The sequence below is a fragment of the Astyanax mexicanus genome, chromosome 16 (assembly GCF_023375975.1).
Source record: "Astyanax mexicanus isolate ESR-SI-001 chromosome 16, AstMex3_surface, whole genome shotgun sequence".
NCBI lineage: Eukaryota > Metazoa > Chordata > Actinopteri > Characiformes > Acestrorhamphidae > Astyanax > Astyanax mexicanus.
Window position 1 is genome coordinate 42,276,007 of NC_064423.1, and position 20,407 is coordinate 42,296,413.

Below are 20,407 nucleotides of genomic sequence, written 5' to 3' on the forward strand. Positions count from 1 at the left end.
TTTTTTTCATTTTGTTATGTTCATTTTTGTTATTTTTTTGTTATAAACTCAAATATAAACCTTTAAATAGCTAAATCAGAGAAACTGATTCAGAAACTGAAGTGCTCCCTTTAATTTTTCCAAAGCTGTATACGTTTTAAATCTTCAAAATTACCCAGCTATGGTTCATAAACCTTACTGAAGCTCATTGAATGATGTTGTGTTACGTAACTGGCAACCTTGGGTGTGGAAATGGAACTAAGGGAATGGCGGCAGGCAGATTCAGAGGATAAAACACAGGCAGATTACCGTGACGTACCAATCAGTTCTAATAAGAGCTAAAGTTAAAGCTTTGCAGACTTTCCTCAATTCCTTAATTTCCTAATATCTGCTGATACAGCCTGATCATATTATGAGTTAATACAGAAAATATAATTCTTAATGCTCTTTTAAACTTGTTAACAGCTATTTAGAGCGTATGTGAAGGCTAACGCACAAAGAATGTGATTGTTCAGCTTGTTCTGCCTGCTGCACTTGCGCAGATCTCCGTGGCAATTACGCCAACCCTCCGAAACTCTCAGCACAACCAGCTCTTTGATTGGAGGATTGACTCTTTTTTTTGTTAAAGGGCGGGGCTTTAGTGGTAAACAGCCACTGGGTAGAGAGTTACGTTCATTAATATTTCAGTCAGTGATTGATCTCTATATTTATCAGATGTTTGTACATTATATTGACCCTGTAATTAACTCTATACCCAGCATTCAGTGGCTGATCTGGAATTTTTCTGAGTAAGGGACATCAAGGGGCCACAATATAATAAAAAAAAAACTTGCACTATAAAATCTATGGAGTTCATTTTTTGCCAAAAAGTTTTTACACAAGAATAAATAGAATTGTTGCATGTTTAAAAAAAATATCTACATATATATCAAATAAATATTTTAAAATATATTTACCTTCTTTATTATTCTTTGCAGTTGTTTAAATATTATTTGCATTTGGACTTTTACTAGCCTTCACTTTCATTTTTCTCTTTCTGTCCATTTTTTGTGCATTTTTTGTGGATTTTGTTGCTAAATGTCTTTTGCTTCTGGAATCTCTAATTTGCTTCTGAATTTATATAATCTGATATATTGTTTGCTGATTTTAACTTTTTCACAAAATTAAAATTAATTTTACAAGCATTTTACTGTACTTAGACAAAATACACTCAAACACAAACAGCATGTTAAAAAATCCAGCATTTTATCCATTTTTAAAACCTTATTAACTCTGATCATCGCCCACTTCCTGGGCTACTTTATAAGGTTGGAGATCCACCTGCACTAATAAATGTGTGTGTGTGTGTGTGTGTGTCTCAGATCTATCGGCGCTGTTGGCTGGTGTTTAAGAAGTCTTCCAGTAAAGGTCCTCGCCGGTTGGAGAAGTATCCTGATGAGAAGTCCGCCTACATTAGAGCCTATCCTAAGGTACCGATACTCACAATATACTGTACCTTTATACTGTTTTAAACACCCGGCCCTCAGCAGCCGGAGTCCGAGAGAGGACAGACCGTTTCATTACAGTGCGTTTCATTAGTGCAGCACTTTCTGAATAAAAATCACTGTAGTTGTTAATTAGTGTTGTAAGAATCTGCCACTACTAATGCTTATTGTCTGTAAATAAAAACATGATAAATTCTGTGTTTCGTGAAATCTTCTATAAATATTGTGATACAGTATTTTTACCATATCACCCAGCCCTGTGATGGGTGTGATTTTAAATTTAATAATTTGATATCAAATTATGTTCAAACTCTAGAAAGGTTTGAACATAAAGCTACAAAATTTACTAAATATTACTAAATATATAAGTTTGGACAGCCCTTAAATTCAGTGTTTTCTCTTTATTTAAAATGTTTGGAATTGTAGATTAATACTAAACACATCAAAACTATGAAGAAAAACATATGGAATAATTTACTAACCTAATATGTTTTATATTTTAGATTCTTTAAAGTAGCTGATCTAAGTAGCTTAGATGATCAGTTTTGAACATCTCTGCTGGATTTTCTCAGTCAGTTTTATGAGGTAGAGTCTCCTGGAATTCAGGCTTTCAGTTAACAGCTGTGCTGAACTCATCAAGAGTTAATTACTTGAATTTCTTGTCTCTTAATGTAAAGTTTGAGAGCATCAGTTAAAGTAAAGTAGTGAAGAGGTAGAGTTACAGGTATACAGTGAATAGTGAATATTTCAGTAATGTTCTAATCCAGGTTATGAGACACAACAACTACTCAACTAAATAAAGAAATAAATATATTTAAATTGAAAATAAGAATTTCAAGAACTTTGAAAGTGTCCTCAAGTGCAGTTACTGCAAAGACCACCCAAAACATAAAAATGGTGAAACTGGCACTCATCAGGACCGCTCCAGGAAAGGAAAGGAAGAGCGAGAGTTTCCTCTGTTGTACAGGATAAATTAATCAGAGTTTTCAGTCTCAGAAACCACAAGTTAACAAACAGCTCCTCAGATAAGAGCATCTAAATACTTCACAGAGTATTTTAGTTTGTTTAACACTGTTTTTAAGTTTCTACATGATTCATTATGTGTTCCTTCATAATCTGATAGATCACTAAGCTATTCATTTACTATGTAGGGGGAAATATATTGAATAAGATGAGGTGTTTTCAGACTTTTGACTGGTACTGGTTTATACGTGTTTTTCTCGCAGGTGACAGAAATCAGTAATGTGAAAAATGTGACGAGACTCCCCCGCGACACAAAGAGACAAGCCGTCGTCATCGTCTTCACTGATGACACCTCTCGCACATTCACCTGTGAATCAGGTAACACGACTGAGAGTAAACACACACAACACAACACTCTGTCTGTTTATATATTATTATTATTATTATTATTATTATTATTATTATTATTATTTATATATTTTATTTAGAGTTAAAGAGGAGGAGAAAATAGGATCTGTTTGGTTCTAAAAACACCACCAGTTAAAATAGTTCCATTGCTGCTCTCTTTGTAGCTGTGCTGTTTGATTTGTAAGCGCTGCATCGTTGCAAGGATACCTGTATGTTGTGGAGTAATACATGGAGAGCTTCGGTTAGTTAGTTACAGTGCATTACCGGCTGATAACGGTACTCATAGAACGCCTTTCAGCCAATCACAGTGCAGGGTTGGAACTTACTGTGGTAAATTATCCACAGTTATTTACTTCTGTTTATCACTGTGTACATTATATTTACCCTGTAATTAACTCTATACCCACCTTTCAGTGGCTGATCTAGAATAGAATAAGGAGTCAAGGGGCCACAATAATTATAGAGGGGCCGAGTATTATTTCACCAGTTCCACCAGTTATTTTAACCCTTTCACGCATGGTGGTCACTTCCTAACAGCTATTTAAAACAGTCTTGTTGTGGATTTTAATCTGAAATATTACATTACATTGCATTTGGCAGACGCTTTTGTCCAAAGCGACTTACAATATTGAAGTGCAAATAATAGAAGAGGTTAAGTACAAAAATAATAGAAGTTAAAAATAAAGCATCTATAGATAGGGCCTTAAGGAGGTCAGAGGGAAATAATGGGATAGAGGAGTAGAGAAGAGGAAGAAGGAGATGAGGTTAGAATTAGTTAGTTAGTTAGAGGTGTTAGGAGAGTAAGTGCTCTTTGAAGAGCTCTGTCTTCAGGAGTTTATTAAAGATAGTGAGAGATTCTCCTGATCTGGTAGTGGAGGGTAGTTTGTTCCACCATTGGGGAACTCTGTATGAGAACAGTCTGGATTGCTTTGTGTGAATGTTTGGTAAAGCGAGGCGACGTTCATTGGAGGAGCGCAGCGGCCGGGAGGTAGCGTAAGCCTTCAGGAGCGAGTGCAGGTAGGAAGGAGCTGTTCTGTCATCACCTTGTAGGCGATTGTAAGAGCTTTGAATTTGATGCGAGCATCAACTGGTAGCCAATGGAGCTCAATGAGCAGCGGGGTGACATGTGCCCGTTTTGGCTGGTTGAAGACCAGACGTGCTGCTGCAAATATTGATTGCCGATTCTATATTTTTGTTAAAATCTTTTTGCACAAAATTAACTTCATAAAAATCTTCTTACCAATTGTACATGCATTTTTACAGTATATAGACTGTGTGTGTGTGTGTGTGTGTGTGTGTGTGTGTGTGTTGTGTACTCAGAGCTGGAGGCGGAGGAGTGGTTTAAGACTCTGTCGATCGAGTGTTTGGGGACTCGGCTGAATGATATCAGTCTGGGGGAGCCGGATCTTCTGGCGGCCGGAGTTCAGTGTGAACACACAGGTCTGTACCACATCCTGTATGGAGTGAATTTTGTGCTAAAAATTAATAAATAAATAAAATTCGCAATCAAAATTTTAAGAATCAAAAGGAAAAACTATGTTGCAAACTCAGAGGCATAGTAATATAGACACTGCATTCCAGCATTAGAACCTTATCCCATCTGTGAAACATGGTGGAGGTAGTATCTTGTTTTGGGCCTGTTTTGCCTTCATTGATAGAACAATGAATTCTGAATTATATCAGAAGATTTTAAAGGAAAATCTGTTCAGTTCAGGACTTCTGTCCATAAACTGACTGAATCTCAAGAGAAGGTGGATCATGCAGCAGGACAACGACCCTAAGCACACAAGTCGTTCTACCAAAGAATGTTTAAAGGAGAAATAAGTTAATATTTTAGAATTGGACCAAGTTAAAGTCTTGACCTTAATCCAATGGAAATGTTGTAGGATATTAAGTGATCAGTTAATGTAAGGAAACCCCGTTAACCACCAACATCCCAGAGTTGAAGCTGTTCTGTACGGAGGAATGGGCTAAAGTTCCTCCAGGCCGAAGTTCAGGACTGATCTACAGTTTCCCCTTACAAATATGTGATATTGGATAATTTTCCTCAATAAATGAAAGAGGAAGTATACTGTTTTTGTTTTATTTGTTAAACTACGTTCCCTTTATCTACTTTTAGGACTTTAGTGTGAAAATCTCAGGGACCATCACAATTTTTTCCAGACATTTAGAAAAAAAGGAGAGATAAGTACAAACTAGCGAGATAACTAATGTTAGCAGCGAACTAACATACTAATGTTATCGGGGAGAGCACTAACCTTAGCAACAAGCTAGCTAACACACTAATTTTACCTGGCAGAGAACTAAAGCTAGTCACGAGCTAGCAAACCTTAGCAACAAGCTTAGTGACAAACTAACTAACATTAGTGACAAGCTAGCTATTGTTAGCGACAAGCTAGCTAACCTTAGCGACAAGCTAGCTAACCTTAGTGACAAACTAACTAACATTAGTGACAAGCTAGCTATCCTTAGCGACAAGCTAGCTAACCTTAGCTACAAGCTAACTAACCTTAGTGATGAGCTAGCTAACCTTAACAACAAGCTAGCTAACGTATTACTGGGGAAAGAACTAAAGCTAGCGACAAGCTAGCTGACCTTAGCGAAAGCTAGCTAACCTTAAGGCTGAATTATGACTTTTTTTTTCCTTCTGATTAAGTTTTAGAAAAGACACAGATTAAGCGTAATTTTGTTAAATAGAGAAAATTCTTTAATGTTTTTATGTTTAAATCTTAATCTGGTCTCAGTCTCGTTTTTCCCGGTTTTGGTCTTGAATCAGACTCAGACTCGGCTCTGGTGGTTTTGACTACAGCAGTAAATATTAATATGATTTATGTCTCTGTGTCTGTAAGATCATAGTTTATAAAGAAGATCAGAGTTTTATTCTGATGGTAATCGTCTCTTTCTCTGTTGAAAATCTGATGAAATTTTAGGTCATTTTTATACAGAAATCTAGAAAATTCTAAAGGATTCACAACAGTTTAAGGACCACAGTATGTTCTGCATTGTAATTTGATTTGATCACAGTGTAATATTAATATGATTTATATTTTCTGATACCCCGCCCCCTGTTCCGCGCTTCCAGAGCGGTTTAACGTGTTCCTGCTGCCCTGTCCGAACCTGGATATCTACGGCGAGTGTATGATGCAGATCACCCACGAGAACATCTACCTGTGGGACATCCACAACCCCCGCACCAAACTGGTCACCTGGCCCCTCTGCTCACTGCGCCGCTACGGCCGCGACGCCACCCGCTTCACCTTCGAGGCGGGAAGGTAAGACTGATAAGATGAAAATGATAAAACTGGCACTCATCAGGAACACCCCATGAAAGGATAGAAGAGTAAGAGTTTCCTCTGTTGTACAGGATGAGTTCATCAGAGTTACCAGCAGCCAGTATTTAGGTTTGTTTAACACTTTTTTTAAGTTACTACATGATTCCTTATGTGTTCCTTCATAATCTGATGGATCACTTAAATATTTATTTACTGTATGTAGGAAACATAAATGAAAATTGAATAAGAGTGTGTTTGCATCATTTGCATAATATAAACATATTAAATTAAGTTTAATACACTAATTAAGCAGAAGAATAACAGAACTATTAAACACTGAACTGTTTTAAAGAGAATCTACCGCAGGTATAGTAAACTGCAGGAGTGTGCAGTACTGTAACTCTGTAGAATTATTATTATTATAACAGGATTATTATAGTCAGTATTTGGAGTTTAATTGTGGCGGGTTAAGTAGCGCGGTGAGGACGCGGGGTTATGGCACAGCGCGGCTCTAAAGCAGGTGGAGGTGGTTTAGGTGGTGGAGGTGAGCTTTGCTGAACTGAGGAGCTCATAAAGAGATTGATTGAATAGATTAGAGGAAATTCGGGGCTGGATGAGGCGTTCTTATCTCCCTCCAGCTCTTTGATCAAATAATAAAGAAAGATTCGCTTCGCCTGCAGGAGCCCTGAAAGGACAAAGATAAGAACAGAGGAGGAGAATACACAGGCCTGCGCTGCCCCCTAGTGATGAGGAGGAGGGTATTACAGCTGTGTTAAAGAGAAACTTTATTGATAATTAATATTCATCACCAGAGGTGGAAAGTAATGAATTACATTTACTCACGTTACTGTAATTGAGTAGATTTTATGAGTAATTTGTAATTTTTAAAGTAGTTTTTAAAATAGCCAATTTTACTTTTAGTAAAAGTAATTTACTTCGCTACATTGGAAAACTCCCCGTTACTGAGTAAAAAATGAAATGCTGTGGAAAAAAAAAACAATTGTCTGAATAAAAAAGAAAACAATTGAGTTTTGTTCTCCATGGCAGCGCAGCTGAACTTTTCTCAGCAGTGTTTATTATTGCGGTTAGCGGGAGAGGCGCTCTGTGAATCAGCTGGGCTCGGGGGAACCGGTGTTCTGTCCAGTTATGCTTCTCATCGATATGTGCTTCTTTACGGCACTGCGCATGCGCCCACCCAACATTCTTTTTTGTATGATTTCATGTTTTTCATATTAATTCCTTAAGTTTTTTTTGGAAACATTAAACAATCTGCTTGGATGTTAGAAAAAACAAAAACATGTAAATAGCAGTTAAAGCACAGCAATGGCTTAAGTTAAGTTAAAAAACAATAATGAACTGTAAAACTATAAAAATACGGTTTATAGTCGCCTATATGACCATAACTTTTTAAAAGTAAAGAAAAAAATGGATAATAGAAACCTGTAACACTTGTTCTTGAATTTTTTTTATGGGGTGGTCTGAACAAATACTGCCTGAAAGATCCAAATTATTATTTGGAATAATAATTCATTAAAAACGATTTAATTTATGATTTGTTGTACTTTTTTTACATCAAATAAATAAAAGTAACTATGTAACTTCTACTCAAAGTACATTTTTAATTAACTTTTTTTACTTTTACTCGAGTAGATTTTTACATGGGTACTTTTACTTTTTCTTCAGTAGAATTTTAGCAAAGTAAAGGTACTTTTACTTAATTACATTTTTTCAGTACTTTTTCCACCTCTGTTCATCACATACACAGAAAACCATTACATGATAGTATATAAACATTTACATAAATCACACAATAATTAAAAAAATCAGCCCTGAGAAAATACTAAATATACTTACTTCCTAAATTTTGACAGTCGAATGTTCGTCTTCTTTTTAATTCTGTAATAATCTGTTTAAAAACACACCGGAGTCACTGGACACTAATTGCTGGTCAATAGTGATTCTGCAGCGAGTTTTCCACAGTTTACTCTTTGCGATACAGATCACCAACCATGTGATATCTTTTTCTGATGTTGAGAATATGTACTGCAACAAAAGGAAAATAAAATTTTAGTATTGCATACAATGTGATATGGCACACCCCTAACTGAGATATATATATTTTTTTTTTTACATTACATTACATTACATTACATTACATTACATTTGGCAGACGCTTTTGTCCAAAGTGACTTACAATAGTCAAGTACAATGTAAAATAAGTTCCAAGGTAAAACATCTTTGGATAGGGATAAAAGGAGGACAAAGGGGAATAATAGGATAGAGGAGTGAAGGAGGGGAAGAAGGAAATGAGGTTAGAAGTAGTTAGTGTGTTAGAGGTGTTAGGAGAGTAAGTGCTCTTTGAAGAGCTCTGTCTTCAGGAGTTTATTAAAGATAGTGAGAGATTCTCCTGATCTGGTAGTAGAAGGTAGTTAGTTAGAGGTGTTAGGAGAGTAAGAGCTCTTTGTAGAGCTCTGTCTTCAGGAGTTTATTATTAAAGATAGTGAGAGATTCTCCTGATCTGGTAGTAGAAGGTAGTTAGTTAGAGGTGTTAGGAGAGTAAGTGCTCTTTGAAGAGCTCTGTCTTCAGGAGTTTATTAAAGATAGTGAGAGATTCTCCTGATCTGGTAGTAGAAGGTAGTTAGTTAGAGGTGTTAGGAGAGTAAGAGCTCTTTGTAGAGCTCTGTCTTCAGGAGTTTATTATTAAAGATAGTGAGAGATTCTCCTGATCTGGTAGTAGAAGGTAGTTAGTTAGAGGTGTTAGGAGAGTAAGTGCTCTTTGAAGAGCTCTGTCTTCAGGAGTTTATTAAAGATAGCGAGAGATTCTAATTTTTACTAATAATGCACTCCAAATAGGGGTGGGCGATGTAGCCCTAAAATAATATCACGATATTTCATGGTATTTTTGTGGTAACGATACTCTTGGCGATATGACAAAACACTGAATAAAAAAAAATTAAAAATACACTACTGCAACAAAATAAAAATTGAGTATTATTATTGCATACGATATGATATGATAGGGCACACCCCTAAATGAGATATTTAAAAAATACAAGAATTTTTCAGATTTGTAACAGAAGTCAGTGATCCAGAATTATTAGTCATGATACTAATAATACTAATAATAATAATAATAATAACAATGCACTCCAAATATCTCCATATATCCAGGATTAAAGTAAAATAAATGATACTGTACAGATATAATCTGTATCTAGTAGATATATAATGGGAAATGAGAACAGTGTGAATTTTTCTTTTAATAAAAACAGTAAAAAAGTAGAACCCTGATGTGATAATTAGGGGGGGTGATATGGCACCATATTTCAGGGTATAATATCAATAATCACCATATTCAAAAATGTTGGAGATATTATCACGTACGATATAATATGGCGATATCCCTAGTTTGTGATTCTATATCTATATCTAAATCTATAAAACTCCAAAAGGAAGTGTTCCTGTGTTTCATCCTCTTTACATTGAGGCATTGGGCACTGGGAGCCTTCTCACTGAGATTAGCCAACTTATATCTCTCAGTTTGTCAGAGAGGTTTTTACTAAAAATGTTTTTAATAACTATTACACTATTATCTATATTTAAGTCTCAATATTCAATTTTATTTTAAATTTTATTTTCTGTGTTATTGCATTAACCCTCCTGTTACCTTTGGGGTCATTCAGTGTCTAAACACTGCAAAAAATGAAATGAAATCTTATTTCTTGCTCGGATGAGAATTTTTAGTCTTACTAAGCATTGCAAATGTAAGATTGTTTTTTACTTATTTTAGGAATAATTATCTTATTCGGTCTTACATAGAAATTTCACCTTATTTTACCTTATTTTAAGTAATTTGAATTCAAAATGAACACAAAAAGTCACCAGTCAAGTTATTCTGATGCTTGTGTAGAAATTTAAGCTAGAAAATTAAATATTTTTGCTTGATTTGAGTCTTACTCCACTCATTTTGAGGCTTTGCCATTGCTTATTTAAAGAATATTTAAAAGAAGAATTAGCTTACCCCACTCCCAGATTTTTTAATGCTTGATTTAAGCATTTATGTCTCAATTTAAATACATTTTATCTAGTTTTTGACAATGGATTTTTTGCAGTGAGGTATTTAAAAAATGGTTTACATTAGTTTTCTTAATCTGATGAAGACAATACGTAAAAAATAAAATGTTTCAATATATGAGTATTTATTAAAGCTAATTTATATACATAAAACACACAAAATATCACTATTTTACTCATATTTGTGTGGTAATAATGTTAAGGTCACAATTTTTTTTTTTTTTTTTTTTATACAGTTTTCACTAAATATCTCTTCACTTTAGGCCCTGACTTAACAAACCAAAACACATATAATACTTATTATAATATATTATTAATATAACATTAGAATAAAGCCTGAGCTTTAATAATGATAATTATTTAAATAGCTGGGATCATATTGATCCAGAGAATAAAGTGCGTTTTAAATTTGAGAATAGTAGGAGGGTTAATCCTTCTGTTATCCCTAATGTTTTGGCTAGTTGGACTCCATCAATTTAAACCTTTAAACATTAAAATTAAAGAGTTATTTAGTGTTTCTTTGTTAATTTTTTCTCACATGTAAGTTAAGTACAGTATTTTTAGATTTGAAAGATTATAAAATTGCATATTATAGTGATCTCAATATTATCCAAAACAAATATATAGTTCAGTAAATAGGAACTTATATATACTTATATATATATATATATATATATATATACAGCAAATTATAAACCTCTGGAATTTAATCAAGAGGAAGATGGATGATCACAAACCATCAAACCACCAAACTGAACTGCTTGAATTTTTACACCAGGAGTAAAGCAGCATAAAGTTATCCAAAAGCAGTGTGTAAGACTGGTGGAGGAGAACATGATGCCAAGATGCATGAAATAAACTGTGATTAAAAACCACCAGGATTATTCCACCAAATATTGATTATTTCTGAACTCTTAAAACTTTATATATATGTATATATATATATATATATATATATATATATATATATATATATATATATATATATATATATATATATATACATACATATAAATCATATATATGATCAATATTTTTATTTGTAGAAATTAATGTTAAATTAATTAATATTTGGGAGAAATGTTGTCTGTAGTTTATAGAATAAAACAACAATGTTCATTTCACTCAAACATAAACCTATAAATAGCAAAATCAGAGAAACTGATTCAGAAACTGAAGTGTGTGTGTGTGTGTGTGTGTGTGTGTTAGGATGTGTGACAGTGGGGAGGGGCTGTATACGTTTCAGACGAGGGAAGGAGAGCAGATCTATCAGAGGGTTCACTCCTCCACCCTCGCCATCGCCGAGCAGCACAAGAAGGTCCTGATGGAAATGGAGAAGAACAGCAGAGTAAGCATCACCCGTCACTCACCCACCCGTCACTCACCCACCCATCACTCACCCACCCATCACTCACCCACCCGTCACTCAGCAACAGTCACCTGCCACCCGTCACTCACCCACCCGTCACTCAGCTCCCTTCACTCACCCACCCGTCACTCAGCACCCGTCACTCTTCACCCAGCCGTCACCTGCCACCTGTCACTCAGCACCAGTCACCTGCCACCCGTCACTATCCACCTACCCGTCACCCAACACCCATTCACTCGCCACCCCTTAACTCTTCACCCCATCACGCACCACCCAGTCACTCACCACCCGTCACCTGCCACCCATCACTCATCACCCGTCACTTAGCACCCGTTACTCACCCACCTGTCACTCTCCACCCACCCGGCACCCCGTCACCCGGCACCTTGTCATTCACTCACCTGTCACTCTAGACCCACCCGACATCAACCCGTCACGCGGCATCCCGTCACTCACCCACCCATCACCCACCACCCACCTGACACCCTGTCACTCACCACCCTCCCGTCAACCACTTACCACTTGCCACCCCATCACTCTCCACCTCTTCACTCTCCACCCCATCACTCTCCACCACCACCAGTCACTTTCCACCCTTTTCTTGTTGATTGTTGCTGTTTTTCTTGTTCAGTACATTTTAATCCTGACCTTCCTCTTCCTCTTCTTCCTCTTCTTCTTCTTCTCTCTTTCAGCTCCTTTCTAAAGACTCGGAGGCCGGTTCCTACCCCTGCACCCCCACCGCCATCCTGCCACGCAGCGCCTTCTGGCACCACATCACCGGGACGCAGGGAGGTGTGGACCCTGCTAACGGTAAAGTTAGGGTTTTCGGTGTGGAGGTTACGGTTAGATTCCTGCTGTTTTTATTCTGCAGTTTTTAACCCGTTTGCTCTGTTTATGTTTGTGTTTCTGCAGGCGAGATGTTCTCCGGCTCTCAGTCCGGAGCAGAATCGGACCTCTTCACGGCACACCTTCCCCCGGAACACCAGAGCTCCACGCTGCCGGGGGGCACCAGCCGCCAACACTCAGCACACTACTCTACCTACCCCAGCCAGTGACGGGCGTCACGGACTGAACGCCGGGTTTTACAGGCTGCTGAACCTTCCTTTAAACTGAACCTGTTCCCGATCCTTTTACCTGCCTCTGATCGGCGGGGGCAGATCTGACCGGGGGTTTCTCAGCTGGGGCGTGTGGTGCCGCCGCGCTGCCCGGCGCTGCCTCGGTGTGGCGGGTGGAGGAGCTGTGGCCGTTTCCTGAGAGGAGACGCTGTCCGGCGTGGAATAATAAACGGATCGGGTGATTCTGCTTCCAGACGTTTTCAGCGTTTTTCTCATCGATCTCTGACGGAACTCGATGATGATTGGTCGGCCACAGACACGCCCTCAGTTTTTTACCTGGGCAGGTGCGGCACCGCTTTAGGTTTAATAAGGCCTCTATCTTTTTGTCCCTCATGCACGGTCTCTGTCTCTGTCTCTGTGTGTTAGTGCATGTCCGCTGTGACCGTGGAGGACTGACTGACTGACTGTCCTGATTAGTAGCAGAGCTGCTCTCAGTGTAGATCACTCACACCATGCTGCGCTCCATTCTGATCAAAACTCAGATTAAAGTCGGTACTGTAAAGTGGGAACGCCAAGTGATGCCAAAACCAAGTGGACAGGATCCAGGTAATTATTACTACAATAACTGTACAATATTTTATACATTTCCAAACAATAGTTAGTTAAAGAATTTCCTAAAAGACTAAATGAGTTTACTAAAAGTATGTACTGCTATTACTGGTTTAGCAGTTATGGCTCTAGTTCCATCCCAAAAAGTTGGGATGTTGTGTTAAAAGCTAATAAATGTGAATACAACCAGAATTCAATGATTTATAAAACTTACAAACCCACATTTTATTCACAGTAGAGCATATAAAAATATAAAAAAAAAAAAAAGACATGGCAAAAAACCTAGAACACTATAAGTACTAATAAGATAATAATAAAAAAACAGCTTCAATAGGAGCAATTTATATCTAAGGGAGTTTTTGTTTGTTTCTCGCGTTTTCACCTTGGTTTGGTTTGTTTTCACACAGACAAAAACCTAAACACATCAAAATGCACCCCAACAATCCACCTGATCATGTTTTCTCCAAGCAGGTAAAACTAAGCTGAGAATGACGTCTGGCTCAAGTTAACAGGGTCCAGCTAAACATTACAATAAACCTTTCCAAAAAAAAGTTACTGGTTTGGCAATTACGACCGTAGTTCTATCTAAAAGTTAGGACATGGTGTAAACCTTTAAATGTAGATACAACCAGAATGCAAGGAGTTCTAAATCACATACACGCACATTTTATTCACAATAGATTACAAAATACATATCAGATGCTGAAAGTGAGATATTTGTGCATTTCATGCACATCCATTCAGAGAGATGTTAAGTGTTAAGTGTGTGTCACATTAAGAAATAGTGTGAACAGCCTAAAATAGACATCAGATTTATAAAAAAAAAAAAAAATATTAGAATAAGTATATAAAAATGTACAACTCTGCCGTGACTGAATAACAAGTTTTACAGTGAGGTTTGGGAAAAGCTCAACTGCAGCCTGAACTCCTTTATAGCTCTTAATATTCTGAAAAAGTTGAAACCGAAACTTAATGTGAAGCGCTGCTGTTTTGTGGATATGTCACACATCATAAACAAGTATGTGTCACATTAAAAAAAAGTGTAAACCTAAAATTAACATTTTATTCAGCCAAAAAAAAAGGTAGGAAAAACCACATTTTAGAAGATTTCCAGCTAAAATTTCCCACTTTAAAGTTAGAATTTCTGATATGGGAGTAGAAATGGAGCACAGCATCAGTACTGAGGAGGATTCTAGGCTTCCATCCAGCTTCCTGCAGCTTTAAACTGATCCGTGTTGAAACTCTTCAGCGCATGAGAGCACTACTAAACCCCGTCACGCTTCAAACACAGAACCTCAGTCTGAGAGATTCAGCACCATGAGTCTGGAGACCAGTAACTGTCTACGGGACTTTCAGGAGGAACTCTCGCTCTTCATCCACTCCAGCTTTCATTCCTGTTGTCTCTCATTCGTCCCCACAGTCAGACGCCTCAAGATGAGTGAATGAATTCATGAAATTATCAATTTATACTTTTCAGAATGCTTTCTAGGAATGAGGATTGATCGTTTTTCTTTGGCATGGTAAGACTGATCTTGGATGGTCAAGGTGGTTGGGAAAATGATGCTCAATGCTATCTTACACCCCACCATCAGTCTATTTTCACTCCTTCCTCCTGTCTGGTTTAAACAGCAGCAGATCTTCTGAATATATCTACACTGATGGGCGTGGTGTTCTGGAAATGAGGTGTGTTCAGGTACATTTCTGACAGACGTCAACAGTCAAAGCAGCAGTGCACAAACCCAACTTTTACATCAACAATAAACAGAATAGTAAATAAAATAACATTGCTGTTCCCGTAAATGAGCTGCTGGAGCTCCTTCACAGCGTCAACCAGCAGCTCAGTTTCCTCTGCTGAGAAGAGTTTGTTGGACACGTCCAGGTAGCTGCATCGTTAAAATAGCAATTCACCAAAGTCAGAGCTCACCTGATCTACTCTTAAAGAGAATGATGAGCAAGAGACACTCTGACTCAAAATCAACCACACCCATGATTAATTAAGAGAATTAGTAAATTTTCTAGTACAAGTACTTTTCCCGTCGTTACGATAGCAAAGACACACTGGTTAAACACACCCTAAATCAAGCTGCACGATGTGCAGTTCAAGGCTCACCTATAGATCACTAAAATAGGGCCAATATAGTATATAGTCCATTTCAATATATTTAACTTTATACTGGTGAAAATCTAAGATACTCAACCAACTTGACCATCCTGAGGTTTCCGTGCTGTTATTTCAGCAGGGACGAGTAAGTGAGTTACAGTAAGGTGTTTTTATGTAGTGGATTAATCCATAAGTATCAATAAATCCACCAGTAGATCAGAATAAGAAGATATTGACCTGGTTCAAATGATTAGATGATCTTAAGCAGGGTTTTTGTAGGAAATTGACATTGTTTAACCAACAAAGCACAAACCAATGGCATTTTACTGCAGTTAGATTTCCTTTAGTAGCTTAAAAGTCCTGAAACTTTAATATCCAATCCTATCAGAGCTCGTTTCAGTACTCATCATCTCCACTGATAAACCATATATTTCACTCTATAGTTGTATAATAATAATAATTCCAGACTGTAGTTGTTTTTGTTTTTCTATATTATATTTTACTTTTCTCCTGCTTATTTTTACCTGTTCTTCAATACTCAGAACCCACAGGATAGAAAACCACCACAGAGCAGCTACTATTATTATTATTATTATTATTATTATTATTATTATTATTATTATTATTGCTATTATTATTTGACCCTGATAATAATCTGTGGTTACAAGATCGTTTTCTGAATGTTACAGTTAACTCTCTAACAATTATTTAACTTTATTTAAAATTTTTAAATGTCCTGTGGACGGTGTCCCGTAGCCTACGTCCCATGGGCAGTGTCCTGTGGGTGGCGTCCTGTGGACAGAGTTCAGTGGGTGGTGTTCCAAGGGTGGCGACCTGTAAACGGAGTCCCAAGGGTTGTGTCTTAAGGGGTTGTGTCCTGTGGGTGGTGTCCTGTAAACAGATTCCTAAGAGGTGGCGTTCTGTGGGAGGCGTCCTGAGTGCAGTGTCCTGCTGGCAGTGTCCTGCTGGCAGTGTCCTGTAGGTGATGTCCTGTAATCTCTATCCTGTGGGTTTTGAGGATAATAATAATAAAGTATACAAAGAAACACAAACACAACTACAGACTGTAATTACATACAACTATATATATATATATATATACAACTACAGAGTAAAATATGTGATTAGTTTTACTACAGTGCTGAAATTGATTGATTAATTCCTTATGTTTTTGTCTAAAAATGACAGAAGGTGAAGAGCTTCAGGATTTTAAGGTTTATGCCGTTTGCCATTATCCTGCATTATCCTGTTCCATCACTGTTTTTATGGATTTGATCAGGTAGAGGTCTGGCTGTGTTGGGAAATGTTTGAGGAAAAGTTTCTAATGGAAAAATGTATTTATTTATATCAGTTTCAGGACTTAGCTACCCATGATCCAGTTCATTTTTTTGTTTAAGCTTATTTATTGCTGCAAACATCTCTGCATTACTGCATTACCTCTTGTTGCCATATAATTTCCTGTGACCTTCTTTGCTAGAGTTGTAGCTGCCAAACTATATAAGAAACTGTCTGAAACTGTCTGTGGAATATGGAGCTAAACAGCTGCCTCAATGCCTCACAGCCTAAAAGCCGGAAGTATAAACATCTGCATAGGTGCATAGGGCGCTCGCACAGGCTCATAGAGAGATATATTAGTCTTATGTCAGCACCTTAGAAGATACTTACAATTGAATTGCATTTTAGATGCATTTTGAAGCTGAAGCTAAGTCCCAGCTTCTGCATAAATGCTGGATTGGTGATAAATCTGGAGTTTCCTGTGCTCCTCGTATCACTACTACACTGAAAAAAATAAAGAGTAAAATTTACTTTAAAAAACGTTTTGCAACGTTCTGCATTTGCTTTAAGTAAATTTAATTTCAGATAAATTTAAGTATCTTCAACTCGGTTTCAAGACTTAAATGTAAATAAGTGAACTGAACTTCAGTCAATCCTTTCTTTTAGTAAACTTTACTTCATTTATTTTTACTGAATCAATCCTTTCTTTTACTAAACTTTACTTCATTTATTTTTACTGAATCAATCCTTTCTTTTAGTAAACTTTACTTCATTTATTTTTACTGAATCAATCCTTTCTTTTAGTAAACTTTACTTCATTTATTTTTACTGAATCAATCCTTTCTTTTACTAAACTTTACTTCATTTATTTTTACTGAATCAATCCTTTCTTTTATTAAACTTTACTTCATTTATTTTACTGAATCAATCCTTTCTTTTAGTAAACTTTACTTCATTTATTTTTACTGAATCAATCCTTTCTTTTATTAAACTTTACTTCATTTATTTTACTGAATCAATCCTTTCTTTTAGTAAACTTTACTTCATTTATTTTTACTGAATCAATCCTTTCTTTTAGTAAACTTTACTTCATTTATTTTTACTGAATCAATCCTTTCTTTTAGTAAACTTTACTTCATTTATTTTTACTGAATCAATCCTTTCTTTTAGTAAACTTTACTTCATTTATTTTTACTGAATCAATCCTTTCTTTTACTAAACTTTACTTCATTTATTTTTACTGAATCAATCCTTTCTTTTATTAAACTTTACTTCATTTATTTTACTGAATCAATCCTTTCTTTTAGTAAACTTTACTTCATTTATTTTTACTGAATCAATCCTTTCTTTTATTAAACTTTACTTCATTTATTTTACTGAATCAATCCTTTCTTTTAGTAAACTTTACTTCATTTATTTTTACTGAATCAATCCTTTCTTTTAGTAAACTTTACTTCATTTATTTTTACTGAATCAATCCTTTCTTTTAGTAAACTTTACTTCATTTATTTTTACTGAATCAATCCTTTCTTTTAGTAAACTTTACTTCATTTATTTTTACTGAATCAATCCTTTCTTTTAGTAAACTTTACTTCATTTATTTTTACTGAATCAATCCTTTCTTTTAGTAAACTTTACTTCATTTATTTTTACTGAATCAATCCTTTCTTTTAGTAAACTTTACTTCATTTATTTTTACTGAATCAATCCTTTCTTTTAGTAAACTTTACTTCATTTATTTTTACTGAATCAATCCTTTCTTTTAGTAAACTTTACTTCATTCCTGCATATAATATTACCTAATTACATATATAATATATTATGATTCCTGATATTAAAATATTTTAGTTAAAACACACATATTACACTTGGATGGCATGTGAATGTGTGTTTTAACTACAAATATTTAAATTTCAGTAATATTGTAATTGTATAAGTAATTGTAATTAGGTAATATTGTATAAATGAAGTAAAGTTTACTAAAAGAAAGGATTGACTGAAGTTCAGTTCACTTATTTACTCTGTGTAACTCTATTTAAGTCTTGAAACCGAGTTGAATTTACTTAAATTTATCTGGAATTAAATTTACTTAAAAAAAAGTAAATGCAGAAAGTTGTGAAACTTATTATAAGTAAATTTTACTAATCTTTTTTTTTCAGTGTAGGGGTGACCGACTGTCGTATGAGATGATCACCAGATTATTGATTACACCTGCTACTCGACTGTGATTGGATCCCAAACAGAACCTGAATTTGTTTCTTAAAGACGATTTGGCTCCAGTGTTTAGCAGTCCAGGTTTCTTCTTTAAAACACTGCATAGAGTCTTCCAGTGCATTGCCGAGGTATGTTTAGTAGTTAACAGTTTCTCACCAAGAGGTGCACTACCTAAACAGTAGTAGTGTGCTCTTACGCCCCCTTGTGTCAAAACCCAGTGTCTAATCAGACCACAAGCCCGTAATCATCATTTACAATACAATTACAGTCTTTGCTGCTTTTTATATTATTTATTTTTGTGAATTAGTGTGAAATTTCGGTACATTTGTACAGATTGCTGCTTGCTTTCCGCCATGTTGCTTTTTCATATTTTCTTTTTGATTAAAGACAACACCAACCTAGATGATGGATCATGGGATATTTAAGGAAGTGAAGGGTAGATATGTACTTTATCTGGCTGCATTTTATTATGCAAAGATTTGAGCCCAATCCCATTTCACCACTGAGCTCTACCCCTATGTTTTACACCTGTGTTCACGTCTAGATGTAGATTATTTCAGTTTTTGTTAGGATGGAGGGATGGATTAGGGAAGGTTTTAGGACTACGTGATCCTTAAAACTGAGATTTTTTTAGAAGAACACTCCAAATAGAGGGTTATGAGAGTCATAGGCAAGATGGTGCAGCAAAAGCCTCAAAAGAAACCCATTAAATTGAGTATTTTCCCTTAAAAATTAAAATTTAATAATACAAATTATAATTAAAAAATACAATAACCACTAATTATATAACCATAGTCTAATAATAGTGTAGTTTCAATATTTATGGGCATTTTCTTTATAGTAGTAGTAGTTCATCTCAGTAGTTAGCTAGCATTAGCTAACTTTCCTGTTCCACCTTAAATGGTGCAAAAGATAGCAGAAGCTGTAGCATTTAAGGTGGAACAATAATATAAAGTAAAATAAAAGCTAATCAAAACTAATTTCAGCTCCAAATCACAGAGAAATTAAGGAATAAACAATACTAAAAAATTGCTGCAGCATACGATAACCCCTAAAGCTAACAAATTTTTCACTCTATAAGGTGCACTTAAAATCCTTTAATTTTCTCAAAAATAATCGGGTGCTTCTTATGTATGAATTCTATCAGTCAGGTATTAAGGAGCAGTAAAGACACTCCACTGAAGTACAGATTTATACAGGAGTTTCAGTTTAGTTCTCCAGCACCCAGACTGGAGCAGCATTAGCATTAGCCGCTAACCATGCTAAGTGCTAGCTCTTTCGCCATTCAGAGATGAGTATAGCGGCCTGTAGCCTGCTTCTAACTTCAGCTAGCACTGCTGGAGCGGCATTAGCATTAGCCATTAATTGCAGTGCTAAGCGCTAGCTCTTTCACCATTCAGAGGTGAGTATTATTGGACTGTAGCATGCTGCTAACCCTGGCTAGCACTGCTGGAGCAGCATTAGCATTGAGTGCTAATCAGAGCGCTAAGCACTAGCTCCTTCACTGTTCAGATGGTGAGTATATCAGACTGTAGTCTGTGTGTTTACCGTGTTAAAAAAGCTACATGGGACGAACCGCTAGCTAATATCACCCTGGGTTCGTC

General features: G+C 36.1%; 1 protein-coding gene across 1 annotated transcript in view; it reads left to right on the forward strand.

Annotated features, from left to right (window-relative positions):
* The window catches only part of dok4 (docking protein 4), a 68,181-nt gene extending 51,008 nt beyond the window's left edge, over positions 1-17,173 (forward strand). The window contains exons 3-9 of the mRNA XM_022667376.2: positions 1,341-1,448; positions 2,690-2,804; positions 4,155-4,274; positions 5,917-6,106; positions 11,390-11,528; positions 12,242-12,359; positions 12,462-17,173. Of these exons, the coding sequence (XP_022523097.2) occupies positions 1,341-1,448; positions 2,690-2,804; positions 4,155-4,274; positions 5,917-6,106; positions 11,390-11,528; positions 12,242-12,359; positions 12,462-12,604 (933 nt within the window). The 3' untranslated portion in view covers positions 12,605-17,173. The remainder of the gene's footprint in view (positions 1-1,340; positions 1,449-2,689; positions 2,805-4,154; positions 4,275-5,916; positions 6,107-11,389; positions 11,529-12,241; positions 12,360-12,461) is intronic.
* The last annotated feature ends 3,234 nt before the right edge of the window (positions 17,174-20,407 follow it).